Source organism: Microcaecilia unicolor, chromosome 11 (genome assembly GCF_901765095.1).
Source record: "Microcaecilia unicolor chromosome 11, aMicUni1.1, whole genome shotgun sequence".
In the NCBI taxonomy this organism is placed as follows: domain Eukaryota; kingdom Metazoa; phylum Chordata; class Amphibia; order Gymnophiona; family Siphonopidae; genus Microcaecilia; species Microcaecilia unicolor.
The window spans coordinates 2,497,071-2,519,725 of NC_044041.1; the positions used below are offsets into that span (position 1 = coordinate 2,497,071).

At 44.1% G+C, this 22,655-nt stretch overlaps 1 protein-coding gene across 1 annotated transcript in view; it reads left to right on the forward strand.

Annotated features, from left to right (window-relative positions):
* Positions 1–22,311, forward strand: part of LOC115480449 (coiled-coil domain-containing protein 117-like) — a 37,723-nt gene extending 15,412 nt beyond the window's left edge. The window contains exons 2-4 of the mRNA XM_030219131.1: positions 1,183–1,239; positions 7,498–7,635; positions 22,031–22,311. Coding sequence (XP_030074991.1) covers positions 1,183–1,239; positions 7,498–7,635; positions 22,031–22,283 — 448 coding nt within the window. The 3' untranslated portion in view covers positions 22,284–22,311. The remainder of the gene's footprint in view (positions 1–1,182; positions 1,240–7,497; positions 7,636–22,030) is intronic.
* Positions 22,312–22,655: the final 344 nt, after the last annotated feature.

Genomic DNA, 22,655 nt, shown 5'->3' on the forward strand with positions numbered 1-22,655 from the left:
TGGCTTTCCCCTGGTCTAACTTATGGACTTTACCTCCAGGAACTTACCCAGAGGCGAAGAGCAGTATATCAAGTTTAATAAACCCTAGTCCAAACATTTTTTTTTTTATTTTTAAAGCCCTGAGTGAAAATTTTTTTCCTCGTTTGAAAAAGTATTACTATGTAACTTCATGGCCTTTCTTTGTACTTTTCTTTTTAAAATGTAAATAGTTTATTGTTTACTCATTCTGTTCCACTCAGGATTTTGTAGACCTCCATCATATCCCCTCTCATCTGTCTTGTCTCCTAATCTCTTAAGCCTTTCCTCCTATGGTTGTCCTGCTTTTGACGAGGAACCACCCCCCCCCCCCAAAAGAGGGGGGGGGGGGTCCACGTACCTTCCACAGGAAAAGAGTAAAAAAAAAAAACCACAAGTGGGACTGTACCAAGTAACCAAAGCTGACTATGGGTAAAAAATACGCAAAAGTTTATTTGCCAGTGGTAAATCTGACCCAATAAAAAGGTCCTCACTGTGTCCTGCTTTTGAATCTTCTGCTATAAAGGCATTATAATAATCTTGGTTTTATTTTCTATTCCTACCATTGTTTGCTTTTTCAGCCAACACCACACACTGAGAAGAAGATTTCAATATATCGTCCGCAATGACAGATAGATTGCTGGGTCACAACCCAAGAAATCATTGTGCAGCTATAATTTGGGTTGTTCTTCCAAACATGCATCACTTTGCATTTGTCCACATTAAAATGTCATCTGCCATTTAGATGCCCAGTCTTCCAATCTCTAAAGGTCATGTTTTTGTATTGTTTGCACATTTCATCACTCACGGATCCCAGTACAGATCCCTGTGGCTCTTCACTATTCACCTTCCTCCATTGAGAGAACCGGCCATTTAACCCTACCTTGTGCTGAGTCAAATAGTACCTTTTAGAAAAGAACATTATCTTTGTGTAAGGAGAGAATTGACCAAATGAGGGCTGCGGTGAATGCTTTTTAAATTGTTAGACACAAACTGCAGTGACTACCAAGTCTTACGTAATTAGTCAAGAAATATAAGATTGTTTAAATCATACAGCAGTCCAGCTCTCGTGGTTTTATCTGATTTGTTTGATTTGCTTTTCTGTGTTTAAATATCTGTGACTTATTAATACCCACACAGTCTTTGCTTGCTTGCTCTTATCCTTAGAATTTCTGGACACTGTGCAAGGAAACACAAGCGAGAAGAGGTGGCCGAAGATGAAGAGTAAGTGGAAGGTCATTTTGGGGTTTTATTTTTAGCTCCACTCTGTATTGTCATTTTCCGGTACACATCCCTGCCTGTGCACCTCAGCCTGCCCTGCAGCGCCCATGTTATTTCAGTCCTGAGCCAGTGCTGGAGCTCCACTCCTCCACTTCTTGTAACAGAGAACCGCAGAGCGTGATGGACTCAGCTGGTGCAATTGACTTCACTATGAGAATGTTTCTTTCTTGTGCTGACTTTCTCTGAGTGCAAGTATCCCGAATCTTCAGATGTTGCAGACTGTAGCTGTTTATTGCTTTGTGTATGGGCCTAGGCCCTTGTCACAGTTTGTGTCTGCTCCCTGCTGTCCCGTTCAGTGTCTACACATAGAGGAAGATGGCGCAGATGCCTGTGTCTAGCCTCTACTGCCACTTTCCCACTCTGACTAGCTCTGTTAATGCCAGCTGAACTCACTGAAAACTCTTAAGAGCAGGCAGGTCTTCTCCAGAGCCCCACATTCATTTTTGAGGTTGTTTTGCCTTTCTCGAGTGCTGGAGCCTTCTTCATGGCCAATGATTGGAGATTGAATGAATCAAAGGATCTGCAGTGGAGAGATGCCAGGTGATAGTCCCCCTGCCACCTCCAGCTCACGTTTTTTCACGTGCGTCTCACCCCCCACCCCAGACGCCTGGCACTTAGCGTCTCTGCCTTAGGAAACAGAGCAGTTAGATGAAATCTCAGTTAGGCTGGGGCACATTGTGATGTCACTGAGCATCTTGAAAGCTGCCCTGTCATCATTGCTTGGTGTCTGTACTCCTAGAAGGATATTATGCACCATGAAATGTTCTCTTCTCTGTTTGTGTTTGCTTTTGATTTGTTTGTGATTTGGGGGAGCATTTCAGTATTTCCCTAAATGTTACAGGTACTATAGGTAAGAAGGGAGGACGAAGATTTGTGTTTGTAAGTGTACATATTTTAAAACATTTTGGAAATAGATTAGCCAGGATTGGGTTCAGGAGGTGGTTAAAGGTAATGGCGGTTAGACATCTTGTAATCCATTAACATCTGTTGCTGTAGCAAATGGGGAAAAGAGTTTGCTCATACTGCTTGATTTGGTACAAGTAACTAGCGTTGCACTGCTGATCATTTGCGAGTGTTCACACATAGCCACCCTTGGTATGCTGAAAATAGAAAAGTTTGTACAGCACAAGTCCAAAATTAGGCTAGTTGATTAATTTTTTTATTTTTAAGGGAAGTACTGGTTGGCTGGGGGGGGGAGGGGATTCAGCATTTAAGTATTACTCTTGTACTGACTGAGTGCTCTTTCAAGTTCCCCCGTGAGGAAGAAGAGGCCGACTGAAGCACTGTGCTCTCCGAGCCCTGTATCTGAGAGCTGTGATCCTTCCACAAGGCAGAAGATGCTGGGGGAGGTTTTGAACCAGTACAACAGCCTTCCCGCAGACAGCGTGCTGCAAAGCCCCTTTGAAGAAATGGAACAGACAGCTTGGGAACAGCAGTGTGAAGCTGCCCAAAGGAAGCTGAAGGAAATTGAGGACAGGTAGACACAGCTTTATGTACATCTAGTAGTGCTATAGTAATAAGATGTGACTTTGTGTCTGTTCTCATCAGGTTTAGATTACTTGAAGTATATACGGCGCCATTACACAAGCTTCTATCAGTTGTGTGTATGTGGGGGAAACATAACTTGTTCCCAAAATGACAACAGAGGGGTAGGTCTGTATGAGGGATGTTTACATGGGCTGTCTTGAGAGGGGGGAGGATGGTTGGTATCTGAAATGGTCTTCTGTTCCTTGATTCTTTTTACATGACCATTCCTTATTGAATACAGCAAGGCCTGTCTGATCTACACCGTTATTCTCATATCTTTAAGGTTTCTCTACATTTATCCCAGACATTTCTTGAATTCTAGTACTGTTTCTGTCTTCACTAGGAGTCCATTCCATGAACTGGATGGATATCTTTCTGTGAAATTTCCTGTTAACCTCTCATTCTGTTTTTCTTCAGCCTTGTATCATGACCTCTTGTTCTGGAACTTTGCCATTTAAATATTTTCCTTCCCTCCTCCCTCAAATCCTAATACAGCTCTTTTTTAACATTGTTTATTTTTGTTTGCCAACAGTGAAGGCAAACCCTATTGCATATAGCAATGTCGGGGTAAATAAGCAGAGGGAAAAACTAGCAGTACATAGGATCACATAAATATTATTCTCAACCAATTTGGTAGAGCTGCAGAAAGAACAGTTCAACCCAAATACAACATCTGGGTTACACAAGGAGCAGCTGATCGGACTGTAAACTGCAAGAGAGGCATTTAAAGGCATGTTTCAATTTGGCTTATCCCCATTGCGGTCCTTTAATAAATGATGCCATCCTAAAGGCTCCTGCCTGCTCTGTATAGCTGGCCTCTGTCACTCTGGTCCTCCACAACTGGTGGTTGCTCTCTCATGGTCTTGAAATCTTTTATGGACAAAACAAGAATATGTCCTTGGCATGAGCAAATGACTTGACTTAACCCTGCCTAATATTTTTGAATAGCCTGGGTAAGGGTCAGGTGCTTTCCAGAGGATCCAGAGACTTGTCCAGGTCAAGGCTATTCTTTAGCAAAGGACACGCCACTTCCCTTTTTAATGCTGTTGGTATGTTACACCCAATTTTGGCTAAGGAATTTTAAAACTTAAAACACTTAAAAAATCTTTTTAAAAAGGGCTAATTTTGTCTCAGTTTTAAAACGTGCACAGTCAAGTTTGGGTGTAGCTGACAATCATCCACTGGGGCGGGAGCGCGATTAAAACGCTTATCTGCTATTAATTCTCATATAGAAGCACTTTTCGAGCTGAACTGACAGTTTGAAAGGACTTTTTGGGATAAGAACATTTTAATTTAAGGTTTGGGTTTTCTTTCACAGCCATCCCTGTGAACTATTTCATCTTTGCCAGGATCTGTAGTTTAAAAGAATGCTTTTAAAAAGAATTGCTCAATCATTTTGGTAGTCCTCTTTTTTTTTTCTTTTAGTTGGGCTGGTTCTGGTCATAATGAAAATTGTTGGCCAGTATCTAACATCCCATTTGTAGGAAAACGTATAGAATAAATTTGTGTTCAACTCCTGGATATGGAACGGAAATAGTCTTGTATCTCTACTAGGTGATCTTCACAGACTGCATTTTCCTTGGCGTTAGTACTGCTGGATTTCTTATCAGCTTTTGACAGTGTGGATCATACCCAGTGCTATAATTCGGGTTCCTCTTTCCCACATGCATCAGTTTGCACTTGCTCACGTTAAACGTCATCAGCCATTTAGATGCCCAGTCTCCCAGTCAGATAAGGTCCTCTTGTAATTTTCACAATCCTCCCGCGATTTAACAACTTTGAATAACTTTGTGTCATCAGCAAATTTAATTACCTCACTAGTTACTCCCATCTCTAGGTCATTTTAAATATGTTAAAAAGCAGCGGCTTTTTTCAGTTCTATCTAAGCGCACAGTTTCAGATTGGAAGGTTGTCACCACAGATACCAGCTGTCAAGCTGGGGGGGGGGGGGGGCTCACTTTTAATCTCAGGTGGCTCGGGGCAAGTGGTCCAGAGTGGAAACCACATGGTCAATCAGTTGCCTAGAGCTGAGAGCAATTCAGATGGCCCTACTAGCGTTTGCACCTCATTTCTCTGGTCATTCAGTACTCAGTGACGATCCTAGGTCGGCTGCCACCCGGGGCGGCTCGCCGATGCGCACCCCTTCCCCCCCCCCCCCCCCACCGGGTGCATCTTTACCTGCGGAGAGCAGCCGCGCGGCTCTCGGCTCCGCTGGCTCCCTGCTTCCTCTGCCCCGGAACAGGAAGTAACCTGTTCCGGGGCAGAGGGAGCAGGGAACCAGCGGAGCCGACAGGCATGCAGCCCCCCCCCCCCCCCAGTAGCGTGCACCCAGGGCGGACAGCCCCCACCGCCCCGCCCTTGGAACGCCGCTGTCAGTACTGATCTTCTCTGACAATACAACGGCAGCAGCTTATGTGAACAGACAAGAAGGAACAAGCAGTGTCCATCTAGCTCTGGAGTCCCATATTCAGGCTTATTTTTGAAAGAGAAGGGCGCCCATCTTTCGACACACAATGGAAGATGGGCGTATTCACAGGGTCGCCCAAATCGGCATAATTGAAAGCCGATTTTGGGCGTCCTCAACTGCTTTCCGTTGCGGGGACGACCAAAGTTCACAGGGGTGTGTCGGAAGCATAGCGAAGGCGGGACTGAGGCGTGCTTAACACATGGGCGTCCTCAGCCGATAATGGAAAAAAGAAGGGAGTCCCTGACGAACACTTGGGCGATTTGGTCCTTTTTTTTTTACGACCAAAACACAAAAATGTGCCCTAAATGACCAGATGAGCTCCCCTTACTCCCCCAGTGGTTACTAACCCCCTCCCACCCTAAAAAAAATTTTAAATATATTTTCCAGCCTCTATGTTAGCCTCAAATATCATACCCAGCTCCATGACAGCAGTATGCAGGTCCCTGGAGCAGTTTTAGTGGGTACTGCAGTGCACTTCAGGCCCATCCCCCCTACCTGTTACACTTGTGGTGGTAAATGTGAGCCCTCCAAAACCCACCAGAAACCCACTGTACCCACATCTAGGTGTCCCCCTTCATTCCTAAGGGCTATGGTAGTGGTGTACTGTTGTGGGGAATGGGCTTTGGGGGGCTCAGCACACAAGGTAAGGGAGCTATGCACCTGGGAGCTTTTTCTGAAGTCCACTGCAGTGCCCCCTAGGGTGCCCAGTTGGTGTCCTGGCATGTGAGGGGGACCAGTGCACTACGAATGCTGAACGATGCTGATGTGTGCCTGCACTTCTGGATTTGAATGGGTATGTGCACAAGATCTTTGCTTACCACAAAACTCTTGTGTACATGCTTCAGGCACATTCCTACCCCTTGCACCACACACACATAATTTGCATGCTGTTAACGTTGAGCATTGGGAAGTTATTTTTGTGCGCTGGTTCCATGGTATAGCGCCGGAGTTCTGAGCACTGGCCAATCAGTAGAATAGGACGTTGAAGTTTATATGGTCAGGAAAGAGGCCACAAGTGCAATAACATTTAGTAATATTACCCCACGATGATGTGATGATGTTAGAATCTGCAACATTAGCTTGAGGTTTATTGCCCTCCATAGGTTTTACAGTGAGATAGTTGTAGGCTTTTGGATGTTACAACAGTTGCAGATGGATTTTTCAAAATTGAGGGCCCTTTTTACCAAGCTGCGGCAAAAGGGGGCCTTCGTTGGCATAACATGTGCCAAGTCCCCCTTTTATCGCAGTGGGCAAAAGGGATGTCCCTTTCCTGCAGGAAATGGCCGAGCCCTTAACGCCACCCGCGTTGGGCTCACCGCCGCTTAGTAAAAGGGGCCCTGAGTGTTTTGGATGATTTTAATTTACCTTTACAAGAGGATGCAGTTATAGGAGTGTATCAGCTGTAGGTTTTGTTCAGATTCTAATGGGTGCTAATCGTGTTGGATGATTTTTCTTAATTAAAATATGTCTTGGTTTACTTTGCAAGTTAAAGTTATCCCTTGGTCAGACCATTTTTGATGTTTCAAATTCAAAGACCAGGTGAAGAAAGGGCAGATTACCCATAATTATAGAGTGGTTATGATGTTGCTGTGCTTGCAGATAAGAGCCCCTCATTTGGAAAACATTTTTAGGTGAAGGTATTGAAGTGGATGTTCTTTATTAGAATGACCTTCTCTTAATCAGCATTGCACTTTTTAGAGTTTAAAGTTTTTATGCGCAGTAAGGGTAGGCCGTGGTTTACAAGTGCTTCACTCTTTGTGAATTCTCTAACTATATGAGACTGAGAAGTGCAATTCCTAATATTTCAGGGGGGGATTTCATATAGAGGCATGATAGTTTTATAATCAGGATTTTGGGTGGGGAGGGAGGTCTGAGACTGGGGGAGGGGGTACTTGTTCAGAAGCTATATTGTTAATATGTCCTTAGAAAAATCTGCTAGTTTTTCCCTCTGCTTATTTAGTTTGCCAGGTAATACAAAGAACAAAGTGATGTCATTAGTTTTCTAGGATAGAGCAATACTCTCACTTTAGTGTGGGACTCTACTAATATTTTCTTACTCTTTGTGCACCAAACAGCTTCTGGTCATGATTTATTCACTTTATAAAGCCTATGCAATACAGAATTAAAGAAGCACTTGCAAAGTTCTGTGAACAGTTTCCCCTCTGGCCATCCAGAATATCTGTCACAAATTCTAATTTTGTGTTCAGATTAATTGATGAAGATGAGGTGGTTGAAGCAGATCACAGTGTTTCCAGTCTGCCCACTCTGGTTCTCTCTGATGCACTGAAAAATGGCCTGAAAAGAGAACTTAATGAAGATCTAACTAAGAAAATAGTGGAATGCATGTAAGTGGCTTAATTTCAATTACTTGTTTCCTGCTTCTAATACACAATTTTTATATCCGTCAAATACCGAAAAAGCTTGATGATTTACAATATAAAACGGACAGCAATTTACATAAAAATAAGTGAATATCTCGTATGTATATTCAGCATTTGAAAACTAATAATAAAAATGATTTAAACAAAAATAAGTGAAATAGAGCGACTGAATTCAAATGTATTTACGAAACAGCTATGGTATGGGTTGTTTTTTTTTTGTTTGTTTTTTAGCAACTTACGAAAGCCCATATAATTATATTCATGACTAAGTTCATATGAAATAGAGTTCCAAAGATCAGGTGCTACAAGAGAAAATAATTTTCTGTGAGATGTTTCTAAGCGTACTTGAGGGATTACTGATGTAACTTATTTCTATGGGGTGACCATTCAGGTCTAGATTAAGATCGTAAAAGTAGCAGAGCTCCAGATTCAAAGGGCTCGTTCCGTGTAATATTTTAAATTTAACATGAACTGTAATAGTCAATGTAAAGTCAAAAATAGGAGTGATCTTATCAAATTAATTTTACCCAGTATCAGTTGAAGGCATGTTAGTGATTTTTTTGCAAGGCCTGTGTAGTCCTAAATGTGAGAAAACAAGAGCGTAGAGTAATTCCTGCAGGTCACTGGTAAAACAAACAAATTTGGCATATAAAATGCAATTTAAGAAAAGCCATAGATGTAACACAGCAAACTTGAGCTTCACCATGCAAAGCTGAATCCAGTAAAACTCCAAATTTAATTTAAGAAAATGAGCTACCATCCATTGCTAACAAAGTGAAATAGAGCCTAAGAATTGAAGAATACATTACAAAGGATTGGGCAAAGAGGAGAACTGTGAGGTACACAAAAGAGAAGCAGACCTTATAAGAAAACACAGTCAAGTGTTCTTAGTTACTGGACTACATATACCTTTTTTTTTAGTTTTAATGTACCTGAAAACCAAATTTTTTTGTTTATTTCAGTTTTTCTGCCAGATATTGGCGAAACATGGCCATGTCGAGTGACAGCATTTAAATCCTGGGAGCTTTTATGAATCAGAGACTTATGTTTTCTTACAAGGTCTGCTTCTCTTTTGTTTTTCACGTTGGATCTAATTGTCCATCTGCCTTGTTGTTTTTCTTTCTCCTGAACTTTGAGGTACTCCACAAGAATGATTTCTCAACCTGATGTCTTATTCTAGAACACAGATTTTTTTTTCTAAACATTGAAAACCAGTTATATACCTTGCTGGTAATCCCAACTAGTATCCAGTTTACGTAATAACATTTTGTGATCAACATCATCAAACACTGAAGATAGGTCTAATTTCAATACCATTGCACATTTTCTTTTATTCAAAATTGTATTGAGTTAAACAATAGCTAAAAGACATGTTTCCTTAGTATCCCTCCAGATCATTCCAGTCTACCAGCAGATGGAGACTGAGAGTTCTGAATACCCTATATCTGTCCTGCACAGTCTCAGTTAAGTCAGTATTTCTCAGTCTCCAGCAGATGGTGGATAAAGGTAACCCTCTGCAGACAGGACTAGTCTGTGGCACCCAGCGTGCATGCGCACTGGCTACCTGGGGGAGGCCTCCATATTTTTCTTTCTAATGTTTCTTTGGTCATTGAAAAAAAAATTCCTTCTTTCCCTTTGTTGTTGGTCTCAGCCGCCTTTTAGGCTCTTGCCGTGTGGGGCTGAGGTCTGAGGGAGGTATCACACCTAGATGGCTGTGTCTTTCCTTCCTGAGTTTGGATGGGAATGAGGGCTAACCTTAGCACTCCTTCCCTGCATCGGAAGAGGAGCATCGATGCCCTTGCTTGCAGCTGGCAACAGGTCAAAAAAAAGGTGCAAAAAAGTGTGAAGGGGGAACCTTCTGGCTGTTCTGTGACAATTCATCCCTGGCCCTTCAACGCAGGGACAGTGGCTGAGGGGGGAGTGACCACCGTCCCCACACGACTAGCATGAGTGGGGAGAGGCTCAGGTGCTGCAATTTGGAGCACGTTGATGGTTTTGTGCGGCCAGAGGGCAGCCCTGGATGGTGTTGGGGGGGGGGGGCTGTGGGCTTTGGAGATAGTGGTTGTTACAACTTATCGAAGATGACAGCAGTTCCTAATTGAGGCTTTGATTGAGGCTTGCATGCAGGACCAGCCACTCTCTAGTGTAGCCAGTGGCAGAGCAGAGGAGGAACTGGGGGGGGGGGGGGGGGAATTCCCTCTGGTTTTTATTTTGGTCATGTATCAGGTGATATGCCTCAAAGTTGGAGAGTCAGGCAGCACTGTTACAGGAGGGTCTTCGGGGGAAGGGGGATCCCTATGTTCCTAAACAGCTAATGGGCCGAAGCTACCAACTGGTTTTGTCCGATCTGGAGGAGGTAAAGTCAGTCCCTTCAGAGGAAGACCTTCACCTAGATCAGTGGTTCTGAACCTTTTTTTAGTCAGGACACAAGTGTTGGATGATGCTTGCATCCATGACAGACTGCATATATGACACTCATGGACCTTTGGCCTAATACAGAATGTCAGTTCTTATATATTAAATGTAAACATACTCTGCATTCACAAAAACCCTATCTCCCCCCCCCCCCCCCTGAACAACAGGTGCAGATCAGAAGTAGTATGTTTTCTCCATGGAAGTTACCATACCAAAAAAAATTCTGATTCTCATGTTCTCAGTAATAGCTAAATAAATCTCTCCACTACCAGGCACATTGTGAAATAACACAAAACCTGAAAAAATCCTAACTCATCATACATATAGCAAATCTACCATAGAACAGTTTCACCGATTCCTAGGATTTAAACAAGAACCCTACACTACAAATATCACACGGGGCCCTAGAACACTAAATACACTTTCTAATGGTAAAGCTGTCTATTGTGTGTGTAAATTGTAAACCGTGTAGAAGAGATTAAAAATATATAATAAAACAGAAGGGGAACTGCTACAGAGTTCTACGCAGAAACTGCTTGTCAACAGAATACCACACCTCAGTCACACTTCAATTACGGAACAAGGAATGACAAACATGAAATACAAAGACAAAACTTGACCTGGGAACCCCAAGAAGTCAAACTAAGCATGTACCACAACATAGGAGAAATAAAAATAGAAATGCGTTTCCTCTTGTACTGAAAAAAATATATATAAAGACATCCATAACACACTTTCCCAAAGCTAACATATTCCACCAAATAAATACAAAATAAAACACTTTTTTCTCCCTTTGTTATCTTGGTACTTTATTTTTCCAAACATGTTGGTCCCAGTTTCTTGTTTTCTGTTTTCCTATCTGTCTTCTGCTCTCTTTCCAGTGAGTGCGGTCCATTTGTCCTTTCTGTTCCTTCACTATATCTATGATATATTTCCTCTCTCTCCACTTGAATTTCACCTTCTCACTCTTCTGCCCTCCACTTATTTTTCACTTGCAAGTACCTATCAACTTTCTATCTCATTCTCTTATCCCTACATCTCCTGTTTCACTCTTTCCTGGCCTCCTATTCCCTTCTTTCACCCACTCCCCATTAGTAAAATTTTGCCCTCTTTATTTACCATCTTCCTCTCACTCATCTCCTTAAGAAGCCTCATGGTCTCTTCCACCGTGCCAAGTATCTCGCCTCCTTCTCCCTTCTTACACCCTTGTAGCCCAGCATCTCACTGTCCCCCCACCACTCTCTCTCCTCCACCACTATGGTCCAACATTTCCCTGTCCCCTCTCCCTTCCCTTCTACCCTTGTGGTCCAGCAACTTGTCTCCCCCTTCACCTTCATGGTTCAGCAATTCCCTGCCCTCGCTATCTCTCCCTTCCTCGTCCCCCCAAAAAGTGCAGTTTCAGTGTTCAGCAAGGCAGCGGGTCGGAAGAGGAGAGCCTACTAAGGAAATCCAGCCTGGTGCCAGGAGACGCAGCTACACAAATCCCAAAGCTGTGTGCCTCCCTAGGTTGTGTAAGGGGAAAACTGCATACTAGAAGTGAAAGACTGTTAATCATGGTTTACTGCCTACACAACCAAGGAAGGAGCACAGCATCAGAGTTTGTGTACCTACATCTCCTGGGGGGTCCAGCATTTCTCCCCTTCTCTTACTCACGCTCCCTGTATGGTCTGCCATCTTCCTCCTCTCTTACCGGTTCCCTCACCCTTAGTCTGACATCTCTCCTATCCCCCCTACCTTTACAGGTCCAGCACCTGTCACCTTCCCTCCCTTCCCCCATGGGATCAGCAGATCTCCCTTCTCCCTCACGACTACAGGACCTCTCCCTCTTTTTCCCTCAGCCCCCCTTATCCAGAACATCTCCTTTTTCCCTCAGCACCCCCCCATGAGTCCAGCAACTCTCCCTCTTGTTCTCTCAGCTTCCTCCCACCCCCCCCCCCAGAGTCCAGCAAATCTCCCTCTTGTTCCCTTAGTCCCCACCATGAGTCCAGCACCAATTTCTCTTTTTCCCTCAAACCTCCCCCCCCCCCCCCCCCCGGTGAAACTAACAACACTTCCTCCTTCCCTCAATCCATCAAACCCGCTTTCTTTAGTGGCCCTTGCAACCATAAAAGGCTGCCTGAGCCGGTTCAGGTCCTACCCTCTGTTTTGCCCCGCCCCTCTGACACAACTTCCTGTGTATGTGTGAGGGTGGGAAGCATCAGAGGGAAGGATCCAATGCTGACATAGGCAACCTATTATTGCTGCAGGGGCCACTAAAGAAAGCAGGTTTGATGGACGAGGGAGACGAGAAAGTGGTGCTGGACTCGAGTGGGGGGGGGGGGGAGGGTTGAGGAAAAAAGAGGGAGTGGTGCTGGTTCCACGGGGGAAGGGGAGAAGAGGAAGTCAGTCATGCCGCAAACTTTAGAAAAATCCCTGCTGCTGTGTACCAGTCCTGCGACACACCTCCCAGTACTCGCAACAAACTAGTGTGTCGTGACACAACGGTTGAGAACCTCTGCCCTAGATGAAAGTCTGGATGTTTTGTCTGAGGACCCGAGGGGAGGTAGCATGCCTAGAGGAGTTGGTTTGGGGGGAGGAGTCCATGGTGGTACAGATATTTAATAGGGATGAGCTGCAAGAACTCATATCCTAGGTGTCTTCAGCTTTAAATTTCTCAGAGGAAGTCAAGGGGATCCACAGGCTGGCTAGGTCCTTCTCCATGCATCCAGGACATTTCGAGATTTACTTTAGGCTGAGTGAGGGTAAGGCGGGGGTAGGTTCATGGTTCGGTTATACCCCATCCTTGGAGAGTACAAGGACTCTCTTGAGCCTCCCACAGTGAATGTGGTGGTTACCACATTAAAGAAAATTGACTATCCTGGTGGACAATGGTGCAGCGTTGAAGGATCCTTATGATTAGAAGATGGATTCTTTTCTTAAACAGTTTTGATGTCTTGGCCCTGGCTCTACAGGCAGCTATTTGTGGGGGCCTGATGGCTTAGGGCTTGCTTTCATTGGTCTGAAAGGTCCTCGATAGAATAGCAGAAGTGTATGTATTGGTAATTCAAGAAGTCACCAAGATTGAGATGGGGGGATCCTCCTCCTAGTGGAGTCGCATTTTGACTTGCTGAGGGCCTCTGCTAAGAACATGGGTATTGTGGTGGCAGCCAAGAGGTCCTTGAATTGAATTGAAATTACATTTATATTCCGCAGGACTAAGACTGCTGGGAAGAATACAATTTGAAGTTAAATTATCCTAACATTATTCCAGTAAATGTGGTTGCATAGCTGGTCAGCAGATATAAAATCCAAGTTGAAGTTGAACAGGTTGCCTTTCAAGGGAAAGCTGTTTGAGGATGTGGAGCAGAGTTTCAAGGAGGCCAGGGTTCTTTGTCTCTTAGAAGACAAACCCAAAGTCTGGTGGTAGAGGCAAGTTTTGAGCGGCTGAGTGGTGGCAAGCTTAGCAGGCTTTTCCAGAGAACGCAGCCCTTACCAGGGGGTTGAGAACATTGAGGAGGTTGAGACTCCAGTGCATCCACCCTTTGGACAGACTCAGGGAGCCCAATGAAGGTGTTGCGATCCATCCCTCAGTAGTGGTTATTGCAAGATTGAGGCAATTCTATCGAAAATGGACACATTATGGTGGACCACTGGGTTCTTGAGGTGGCTTGTCATGGATTTGCACTGGAATTTGCCCAGCCATTGTGAGATGTTTCTAGAGTCTCCCTGAAGGGTCTAAGTTGAAGACCTGGACCATCATCATGGCAGTGCAGCAAGGAGAATTTCTAATTTTATTAGACTTCACAGAAGCATACCTTCATCGGAGGTTCCTTCACTTTGCTGTTTTGGGACAGCACTATCAGTTTTGTGCTCTTCAACCTAGACACAGCTCCTCAGATGTTTTCTAAGGTAGTGGTGGTGGCGGCAGCAGCGACACTGCACAGAGAGGGGAATATCTGATACATCCTTGTCTGGATGATTGACTGATTCACATGAAGTCTTGTCATGAAACTGAGTGTGTGGCTGAATGGTTCAGTTCCAGGAATAGTTGGTCTGGATTGTCAATCTGGCCAAGACCCAGGTAATTGACTATCTGGAGGTTTACTTTTCATTCCACCCTTGCCTTCCCAGGGCAATCACCTACTGCCCAGACACTTGCATCCCATTTTGAGAATAAAACAATCACTTTGATAAACAGTCTGCATCCCTCAGCCACTTCCCAGTTGCTTCCATTGTCTTCAGCGACTACTGCTGTACCTTGTAGTACTCTATCCAAGTTCAACTTGCCAACCCTTTCAATATTAGGCAAAACTATTAAATGTATGAGAGCAATAACTGCACCATCTGCTCTTTTTAGGCCCTTGATCCATTGCTTCCTTTCATTCTTTCCATGATTACCCTTAGTCTGTCAATGGGAGTTGTTCCAGATAACAACTGGAAATCAGCCACTGTATACCCAAAGATCAAGGATTGAAAACAAAAATGTGCTCTCAAAAATATTGAAGGAAATCCTCCACAATAATAACATCAAACAAAGGTTCCTTAGAACTATATTTTAAATGTTTTTGTGGACCTAACTTAGGTGGACCTAGTTTTGACTCCCTAACTTTGTTTTGACTCATCAGAAAGTGAATGAATCAAACTTTCCAAGCCTTGCACATCACACTCAAGCTTGCTCATCGGCCCTTATTTTTCATATAAGTAAACTTTGCTAATGGATCTGTCTTCCCTAGAATTTCAGAGTCTCTAAATTAGTGATAGCACACTTACCTTAAGTTGATGAATATGAGGTACTGTCTCTCATAGTTAGAACTTAAAGTGGGTTATACTTCTGAGTGACATAGCGCTATGTTTCGCTATCATAGCTGCATCAGGGTAATCTTCCTGCAGAAAAAGACAAAAAAGAATCAATCTCACTATATTCAATTTTTAATATTGTCTACAAAACTTACTAATGCTCATATCAGTTTGGCACAGTTCATATAGTGATCATCCATTACAATGGCGGTGGTGTTCTCAGCCATTTATACAGAGATAGCGTGTCATTCACCTATCGGATCAAACTAAAGAGAACCAATCAAGGATGTCACTGTCAGTCACTGATCTCAATAACTACCGTCCCATTGCTAATCTTCCTTTCACTGAATCTATGGTTCATTCTCAGTTGACTATTACAAAGTCTTATGTACTTCACCCTAATCGGACTGCATTTCAACAATATCAGAGTACAGAAACTATTCTATTAGCTATTGCTTTTGATTTAGTTGACCATTCCGTTCTCCTCGACCATCTACAGCACATTGGTCTCATTGGATCTGTGTTAGACTGCTCTTCTCTTATTTAGAGAATTATCTATATGGTTATATCCCATAACTCATCCTCCATATATTCTTAAAGGATAGCCTTTTCTAGTGGCACTAGAAGTGCAATCTACTAGAGGGCAAAGCAGCCTGTTAGGTGGATAGATCTCTGATTTCTTCCACTAGATATTTGTAAAGCAGCTTTTTGGTCATCTTTGCATTTTTTAGTTAGATACTACCACTTGGATGTACAGGCAAACAGGATGGGACCTTCAGTGCACAGATCCTGTTGGCCGACTGGCTTAGGCACGGCCCTTCCTTATTGGTCACTGCTTTGGTACTTCCTGAGTGTCTGGACTAGTCTGGAGGGATGATAAGGAAGGAGAAATTAAAGCTTACCTGATAATTTTATTTCCTGTAGTCCTTCCAGACTAGTCCAGGACCCACACTTATTCAGTCCTTCCATTTGGCGAAAGGTTTATATCAGGTTGATGCCGAGGGTAGTGCTACATCAAAGAATCCTTTCCATGAGTGTCTTTCAGCTGTTTCTCAATGTTTCTTTGCAATGAGACGGAGAGGTTGGGAGTCGTCATCTGGCTCTGGTAGGGAATACTGACAACTGAGATCGCACCGGACAGTTATAGGGTATTCACAAGTCAGAACATTTAATCTCCATCTGCTGGTAGGAGTGCATAATTAAGTATCTAGACTGGTCTGGAGGGACTAAAGGAAAGACAATTAGCAGGTAAAATCAAATTTCTCCTTCAGTACTAAAATACCTTCTAAAACTCAACTACTGAGGGTTGAATAGATTTTATCTGTCCAAATAATCTTGAAGCTGGCATGCTACAATTGATTCTGCTAGTTTCACCAAGAATTGTATACTAGCTTCCAGGCTATAGTTTGTAGGTTAAACCATATGATTTGGGTCTCTTTCAGGGAGATAGAATACATCTTTGCAGTGATGACATCACTGTCTATAAGGGGCTGTGTCACTAAGCAACCTTCCAGTATTCCCTGCCTCTAGCAGATGGTGGTACTTGCTGATCTGGTCTAACAGGACTGATTTCCCTGGTCCTAGCTGGTCTGCAGGTCAAGTGCTCCCTCCAGTCCATCTCTTGGGACTGTGGCTTGTGATCTGTCTCCCCTGGTCAAGGGTTTCCGGGGCACCAGTCTGCAGCATGTGTCCCCAGGTGGAGTAGACAATGTGTGACAGTGAGTTTTCTGGGTTTGGGGGTCTAGCTGTGCTCCTATTCCTTTTGGGTCTGGTTGATCTGGTGGAGAGGGGAGTCGTGTTGGCCCTGCTTCCACTGCTTCCTGTTGTGGGTGGCAGTGTCTGAGCTTGTATGTGAACTTCTATCCCTTCCACCCCATCCCTCCAAATTGGTCAGCACAGGAATTTAAATTAAACAAAAATATTAGGCAATTTGTGAGTTTGTGTGGCTTGCCTGGCTTCGGGAATGTGGTAGCACAAAGCTCAGGCCAAGCAGGAAGGGCCCGACTTTTTTGGCCATGTCAGGTGGCTTGGCTGTGGGAGCTGTGGCACAAAGAGGAGCCTTGTTGCCAGGGCATGTGTCAGTTGCAATCAGGACATGTGGAATTTGGTGCCAGTGACGGCAGGGGATCTAGATAAGCAGTCTCATGTGAAGGAGACAGGTTGAATGGGAATATATTTGCACCCATTGGGGTAGGGGAGGGGCTGGTGAAGTCTGAATCAATGGTCATTTTGAAGGAGTTATGTATATCTCCTCTTCTGTAATTACTCCGCAAGCTGGCTCTTTAGGTCCCCCAGTCCTCACAGCAAGTTATAGAGGCTGGGAAGGTGGCTCCCGAGAGTAGTACTCTGCCCCAGGGGATTTTCTATGGCGTTTAGAATGGTGATGCACTAGATTTTCTGCAGTTTGCAGAAGCTGGGTGCCGGGTCAGCTACTTCACTCAGGGGAGTGGTTGAAACAGGGTTGACTCAGCAGGAGGAGGCTTCAGTCCAGGCCACAAAAGGGCAAATCTTCATTGGGGGGGGGGGGGGGGGGATTGACACCGGATTGATCAGAGGAGTCCCTGTGGCCAGTTTCCAGGACTGAGTCAGCCTGCATCTGGAAGTCCACCTCTTTTCACTAGATTTTCTGGAGGAAAGTGAGCTGTCTTTGGACAGGCAGGATCCTCCATTCTGCAGCTCTTCCATAAGCAGGAGCTGGCCATCCTGACTTCTCATCTTGGAGGCTCTGTGGATTTTGGAGCCAGAGAGAAAGGAGCTAGTGGATGGGAACTCTATCTTGTATAGTCTCACAAGCTGCCCAAAGCATTTCTGGTACATAAGAGGTTGTGGACCTTGTCTGAATGGGAGCGTTCTTGGGATTACTAAAATGCTGGCTAGGCTGTACCCACTTCTGGCTCTGGACTGGAAGGAACTTTTTCGGGTTTTCAAAGTGAACATTCCAGTGGGGGTGGTCACCTGCAAGACTATTCTGCCTATGGAGAGCAGCATGGCTTTGAAGGATTCCAGTAGAGGCTCTCGTGAAGCAGGTCTTTTACCGTCTTGGTACGGGTCGTTCAAGTGGCTCGCTGTCATGGCTATGTGACCTGTGCGGCGCTGAGATGGTGTCAGCAGCTTCAGAAAATTTCAGAGGTATCCTGCTTGGAGTCAGCTGATGCCATGTATGATTTGGTCTGGCTCTCAGCTCAGTCTACAGTTTTGGTGATAGTCTGGACAAGCATTTCCAGTTTTGGGTATTGACCTTCAGTCTAGCCATGGCTCCTCAGACCTTTTCCAAGATCATGGTAACAGTGGCAGCCACCTTGTGGAAGCAGGGAATTATGTTCTATCCCTACTGACAATTGGCTGATTTGGGCAAAATCCTTTATTTAGCGGAGGTGGTAGTGGTGACAGACAGGGGGAGGAGCTGTTTGTAGGGCTTAGGCTGGATAGAAGGAGCAGTCTATTTTTATTTATTTCAGTATTTATATACCGCTTAGACCTAAGCGGTTTACAGTTTCATTTTACAGGTATTATGTCTGTCCCTAGTGGGCTCACAATCTGAGTAGTACATTGTACTACTGTTGTACCTGGTGCAGTGGCGGATTAATTGACTTGCCCAGGGTCACACGAAGCTGCAGAGGGAATTGATCCTGGTTCCCCAGGATCTCAACCCACTACCCACCATCAGGCAGCATTGGGAAATGAACCCAATTCCCCAGGTCTGCAACCTGCTACACTAACCATTAGGCCACTCCAGTCCCCCTCACATTCTGAAATATCTGGAGACTCAGTTCAACACCTAGTTGGGCAAAGCATTCATGATTCAGGAGCAGATAGTCAATCTCTGATCTCAGATTTGATGGCTGCTGGCTTGGTAGTGGTCTTCTGCCTGGTACTATCTTTTGGTTGTGGGGTCCATTATGGACCTGGATCTGATTCCTTGGGCCAGGGTTCAAATGCATTCCCTTCAACAAGAGCTGCTGTCTTGGTGGTCTCCCCAGTCCTAGGACTCTGCTTCTCTCAGTGTGGAAATGAATTGCCAAAATATACTTTCCTGTGCAGTTTCAAGAAGCACATTTTGGGACCCTACTCCAGAAAGGTGCTAATGAAATCTGAATAGGGGGTATCTATTGCAGGAAAGTAGCCCTTTAGAATTGAAGCAGAAGACAAACAAATAGGAATGGAGGTGTGGTAGCCCTGAACAATTTTCAGAGGACTGTGTTCGTGAGGAGCTAGCTTAACTAAAGGTGGACAAAGCAATGGGGCCTGATGGCATATATCCAAGGGTACTGAAGGAATTTAGGAAAGTTCTGGTGGCTTCACTGACTGACCTTTTTCAGTGCTTCTCTAGAGTCGGGAATGGCCCCGAAGGATTGGAGAAGGGCAGATGTGGTCCCTCTCCACAAAAGCGGAAGTAAGGAAGAGGTTGGGAATTACATGCTTGTAAGTCTGACTTCTATGGTAAGTGTATTAATGGAAATGCTTTTAAAACAGAAAAGTTTTGGAAATCCAATGGATTACAAGACCTGAAGCAACATGGTTTCACTAGAGGCAGGTCTTGTCAGACATGATTAATTTCTTTGGGTGACCAGGGAGTTTGATCGAGGAAGCGAACTAGATGTGGTTTATTTAGATTTTAGCAAAGCCTTTGACATGGTTCTGCTTAGAAGCCCAATAAAGTGCTCTCAGTATGGATCCTGAAGTGACTGGATTAGGAACAGGTTGAATGGAAGGCAACAGAGAGTAGTGGTAAACGGAGTTCACTCTGAGGAAAGGGATGTTACCAGTGGTGTGCCACAAGTTCAATTCTTGGGCCGGTTCTTTTTAACATTTTGTTATTGGTATTGCTGAAGGGTAAGGTTTGCCTTTTTGCGGATGATAACCAAAATCTGTAGTAGGGTAGACACTCCTGATGGTGTGAATAACATGAGGAAGGACTTAGTGAAGCTAGAGGAATGGTCTGGAATTTGGCAGCCCAAATTTCATGCTAAAAATACAGGGTCATGCGTTTGGGCTGCAAAAACCCAAGAGAACAGTGCAGTTCATGGGGTTAAGAATTTTGTGCATAAAAGAGGAGACGTCTACAGTCTGGGTCCCACAAAGGGCCAAAGACAGATGGAGATTTGGTGAATACAGTATTGTATATCACTTTATTACATTCTGTGAGTGAGGAGGCTGTACATCTCAAGGGGGAGGGGAAGTCTCCATATTTAACTGCTTATATGTTGTTGGCATGACGGCAAATTGTCAACCAGTGTTTTAAGCATGAATCTACACAGAGTGGCAGGTGCAGATTTGCCTTGTTGGGCGGACTGGATGGACCATGAGGTCTTTCTCTGCCATCATTTGCTTTGTTACTTTCTGTTTGACAGTCAGTTGGTGTACCTCATGGCTCTGTCTCGGGGCGTCTTTTCCTTTGGTGCTCTACTCTCCTCTCATGCTTTTCAATACCATCTTTATGTTGATAAATCCCAGATCTACCTCTCCACACTAGGAATCCAGGTTCAAGTCTCAACCTGCTTGTCTGGCATTGCAGTCTGGATGTAGGCTACCATCTGAAATTGAATTATGACCAAACTAAGCCCACCTCTCCTCTTCCCCCACTTTCTATTTCTTGACTAACACTCATATCCTCCATCTCTTTAGCTCATAATGTTGGGTCATCTTTGATTTCTCTCTCTTTTGCTGCACATATCCAAGAGACTGCTGAAACCTGTCATTTATTTTCTGTAACATCACCAATATTTTTTCCTTCCCTTCTGAGTACATTACCAAAACCCATGTCCACACTCATTACCGCCTGCTTAGATTACTGCAGCTTGCTTCTTACAGATCTCCTACTAAACGATCTCTCTCCCCCTCAGTCTATTCAAAATTCTACTGCATGGCTTACCTTCCACCAGGGTCTTTATACTCGAATAATCCATCTCCTTAGGTCACTTCATAAGTTCCTTATTCATGTCCATATAGAGCTCAAACTCCTCTTACTGATGCATGAATATTCATTCTGCAGCTGCTCTGTATCTTATTTCTCCCTACACTCCGCCCAGGATCTCTGTACCCTTCTCCACTGCTGACTACAGTCTTCATTCCTTCAGTCCTGTTGCATTGAAGGCCTGGAACATACTTCTGAGTCAATACGTCTGGTCCTATTCAAATCTAGGCTAAGAGCCTACCATTTTGAGGCTGCTTTTAAATCTTAACCTCTTACTCACCTGTTCAGTGTCCATCTTTTAATTGTTCCCATATAAATGAAAGTTCTAATCCCTTGTTTGTCGTGTCTGTCTTGATTAGATTGTAAACTCTGTCGAGTGGGGACTGTCTCTTGCATGTTTGTGTACAATGCTGCCTACATCAAGTAGTGCTATAGAAAGTAGTATATTTGTAAGGTAGTAGCCTGGTCATATTCATATTCCTTTACTAAGCAATATGGAATCAATGTATGGAGAAAAGAGCAGACTAGTTTTGAGGCTCAGGTCCTTAGGACTGCCATGGCTTCCCACTTAGATGTGTAATTGATTTGGGTACTTACCATATGTCTGGACTGATTTAGCAGGATGGTAAAGAAGGTGGCATTTAGTCTTACAAGTTAATTTCCTTTCTTTAAATCCTGCTAGACCAGACCAAGTCCCTCCCCCCCTTAGTAGAAGGGAGTATAGTGTTTGTTGTCCTGGTGGTTGTTGTCCCCTTTTCAGTTTTTATAGAGCAGTTGTCTGTTTGGGCCACACTCAGGATTTTAGTTGTGTTTTTGTTGATTTCTTGGCTTGAGAGGAGATACGGGCAGGTTAGCTGGTGATGTAGCCCCTTTATAGGCAGTGATGTCACTGCAGAACTGTGTTCCATCTCCACCATCTGCTGGCAAGGAGGCACAACCCATGTGTCTGGACTGGTGTAGCTGGATTCAAGGAAAAGAAATGGGCAGGTAAGTGTCTAAATTTTACCTTATGGTCTTTGAGTACATCACTTCAGTGTCCTGTTCCCTTTGCTCCACAGAGTAAATGAATGGTAAATATTTAATACCATCTCTCAGGTTTATTTATATTATTAATGTATTTTTTTGTTTGTAATATTTATATCCTGCTTACAACTAGCTACGCATAATCAATTTAAAGGTCTCGCTTGTAGAGGGTAACTTATAGAATCTGTATACAGCTATAGTGGTCTTGCTAACAATTGGAATCTGATGCAGGAGCAGACCATCCATGGAGCTGGTGCTGTGGAAGCCTCCGTCGGATTTTCTCACAGACAATCTGAAGGCTGTCGCTAAGAAGTATAAACAGGAGGTGGTGGATCGTATCCCAAAGCCTATCACACCAGCTGCTGTCTTCCAGCAGCAGCAGCAGACTGAGCCTCTTTCGGAGATTGGACAGAGTGTGGCGTCACCAAGCCCATATGCCAACTTGGAAACAACCTGGTGCACAGAAGAAGAGATGGAACTCTAGCAGCTGAGCCTACAAGACTGAGGAAATTCCATCCTTAGAAGTTTCTGGTGTCATTTATAACCTCCTCTAATTCACGTTTTTCTGTAGAGAAGGGGGAAGATGCTGGGACGTAAAAGTTGTAAAACTGAAGTGTTCTTATTTTGTAACAGAAACAAAGAATTCTGATTTCAGCCAGGGTTAAGGGAACATAAGTTGAGCAGCAAAAGCAAGGAAAAGGCTTAAGGCAGGGGGTGTTCTTAGATCCCAGTCTGTGGAGTTGTGGGAAAGAGGCCTGAGAAAAGCAGCCCCCCCCCCCCCCCCAAAGCTTTAACTGAATTGGAAGACTTGAAGAATTCCTTAGCTGTTTACAGTGAGTAAAGCTTTAGAACCGCA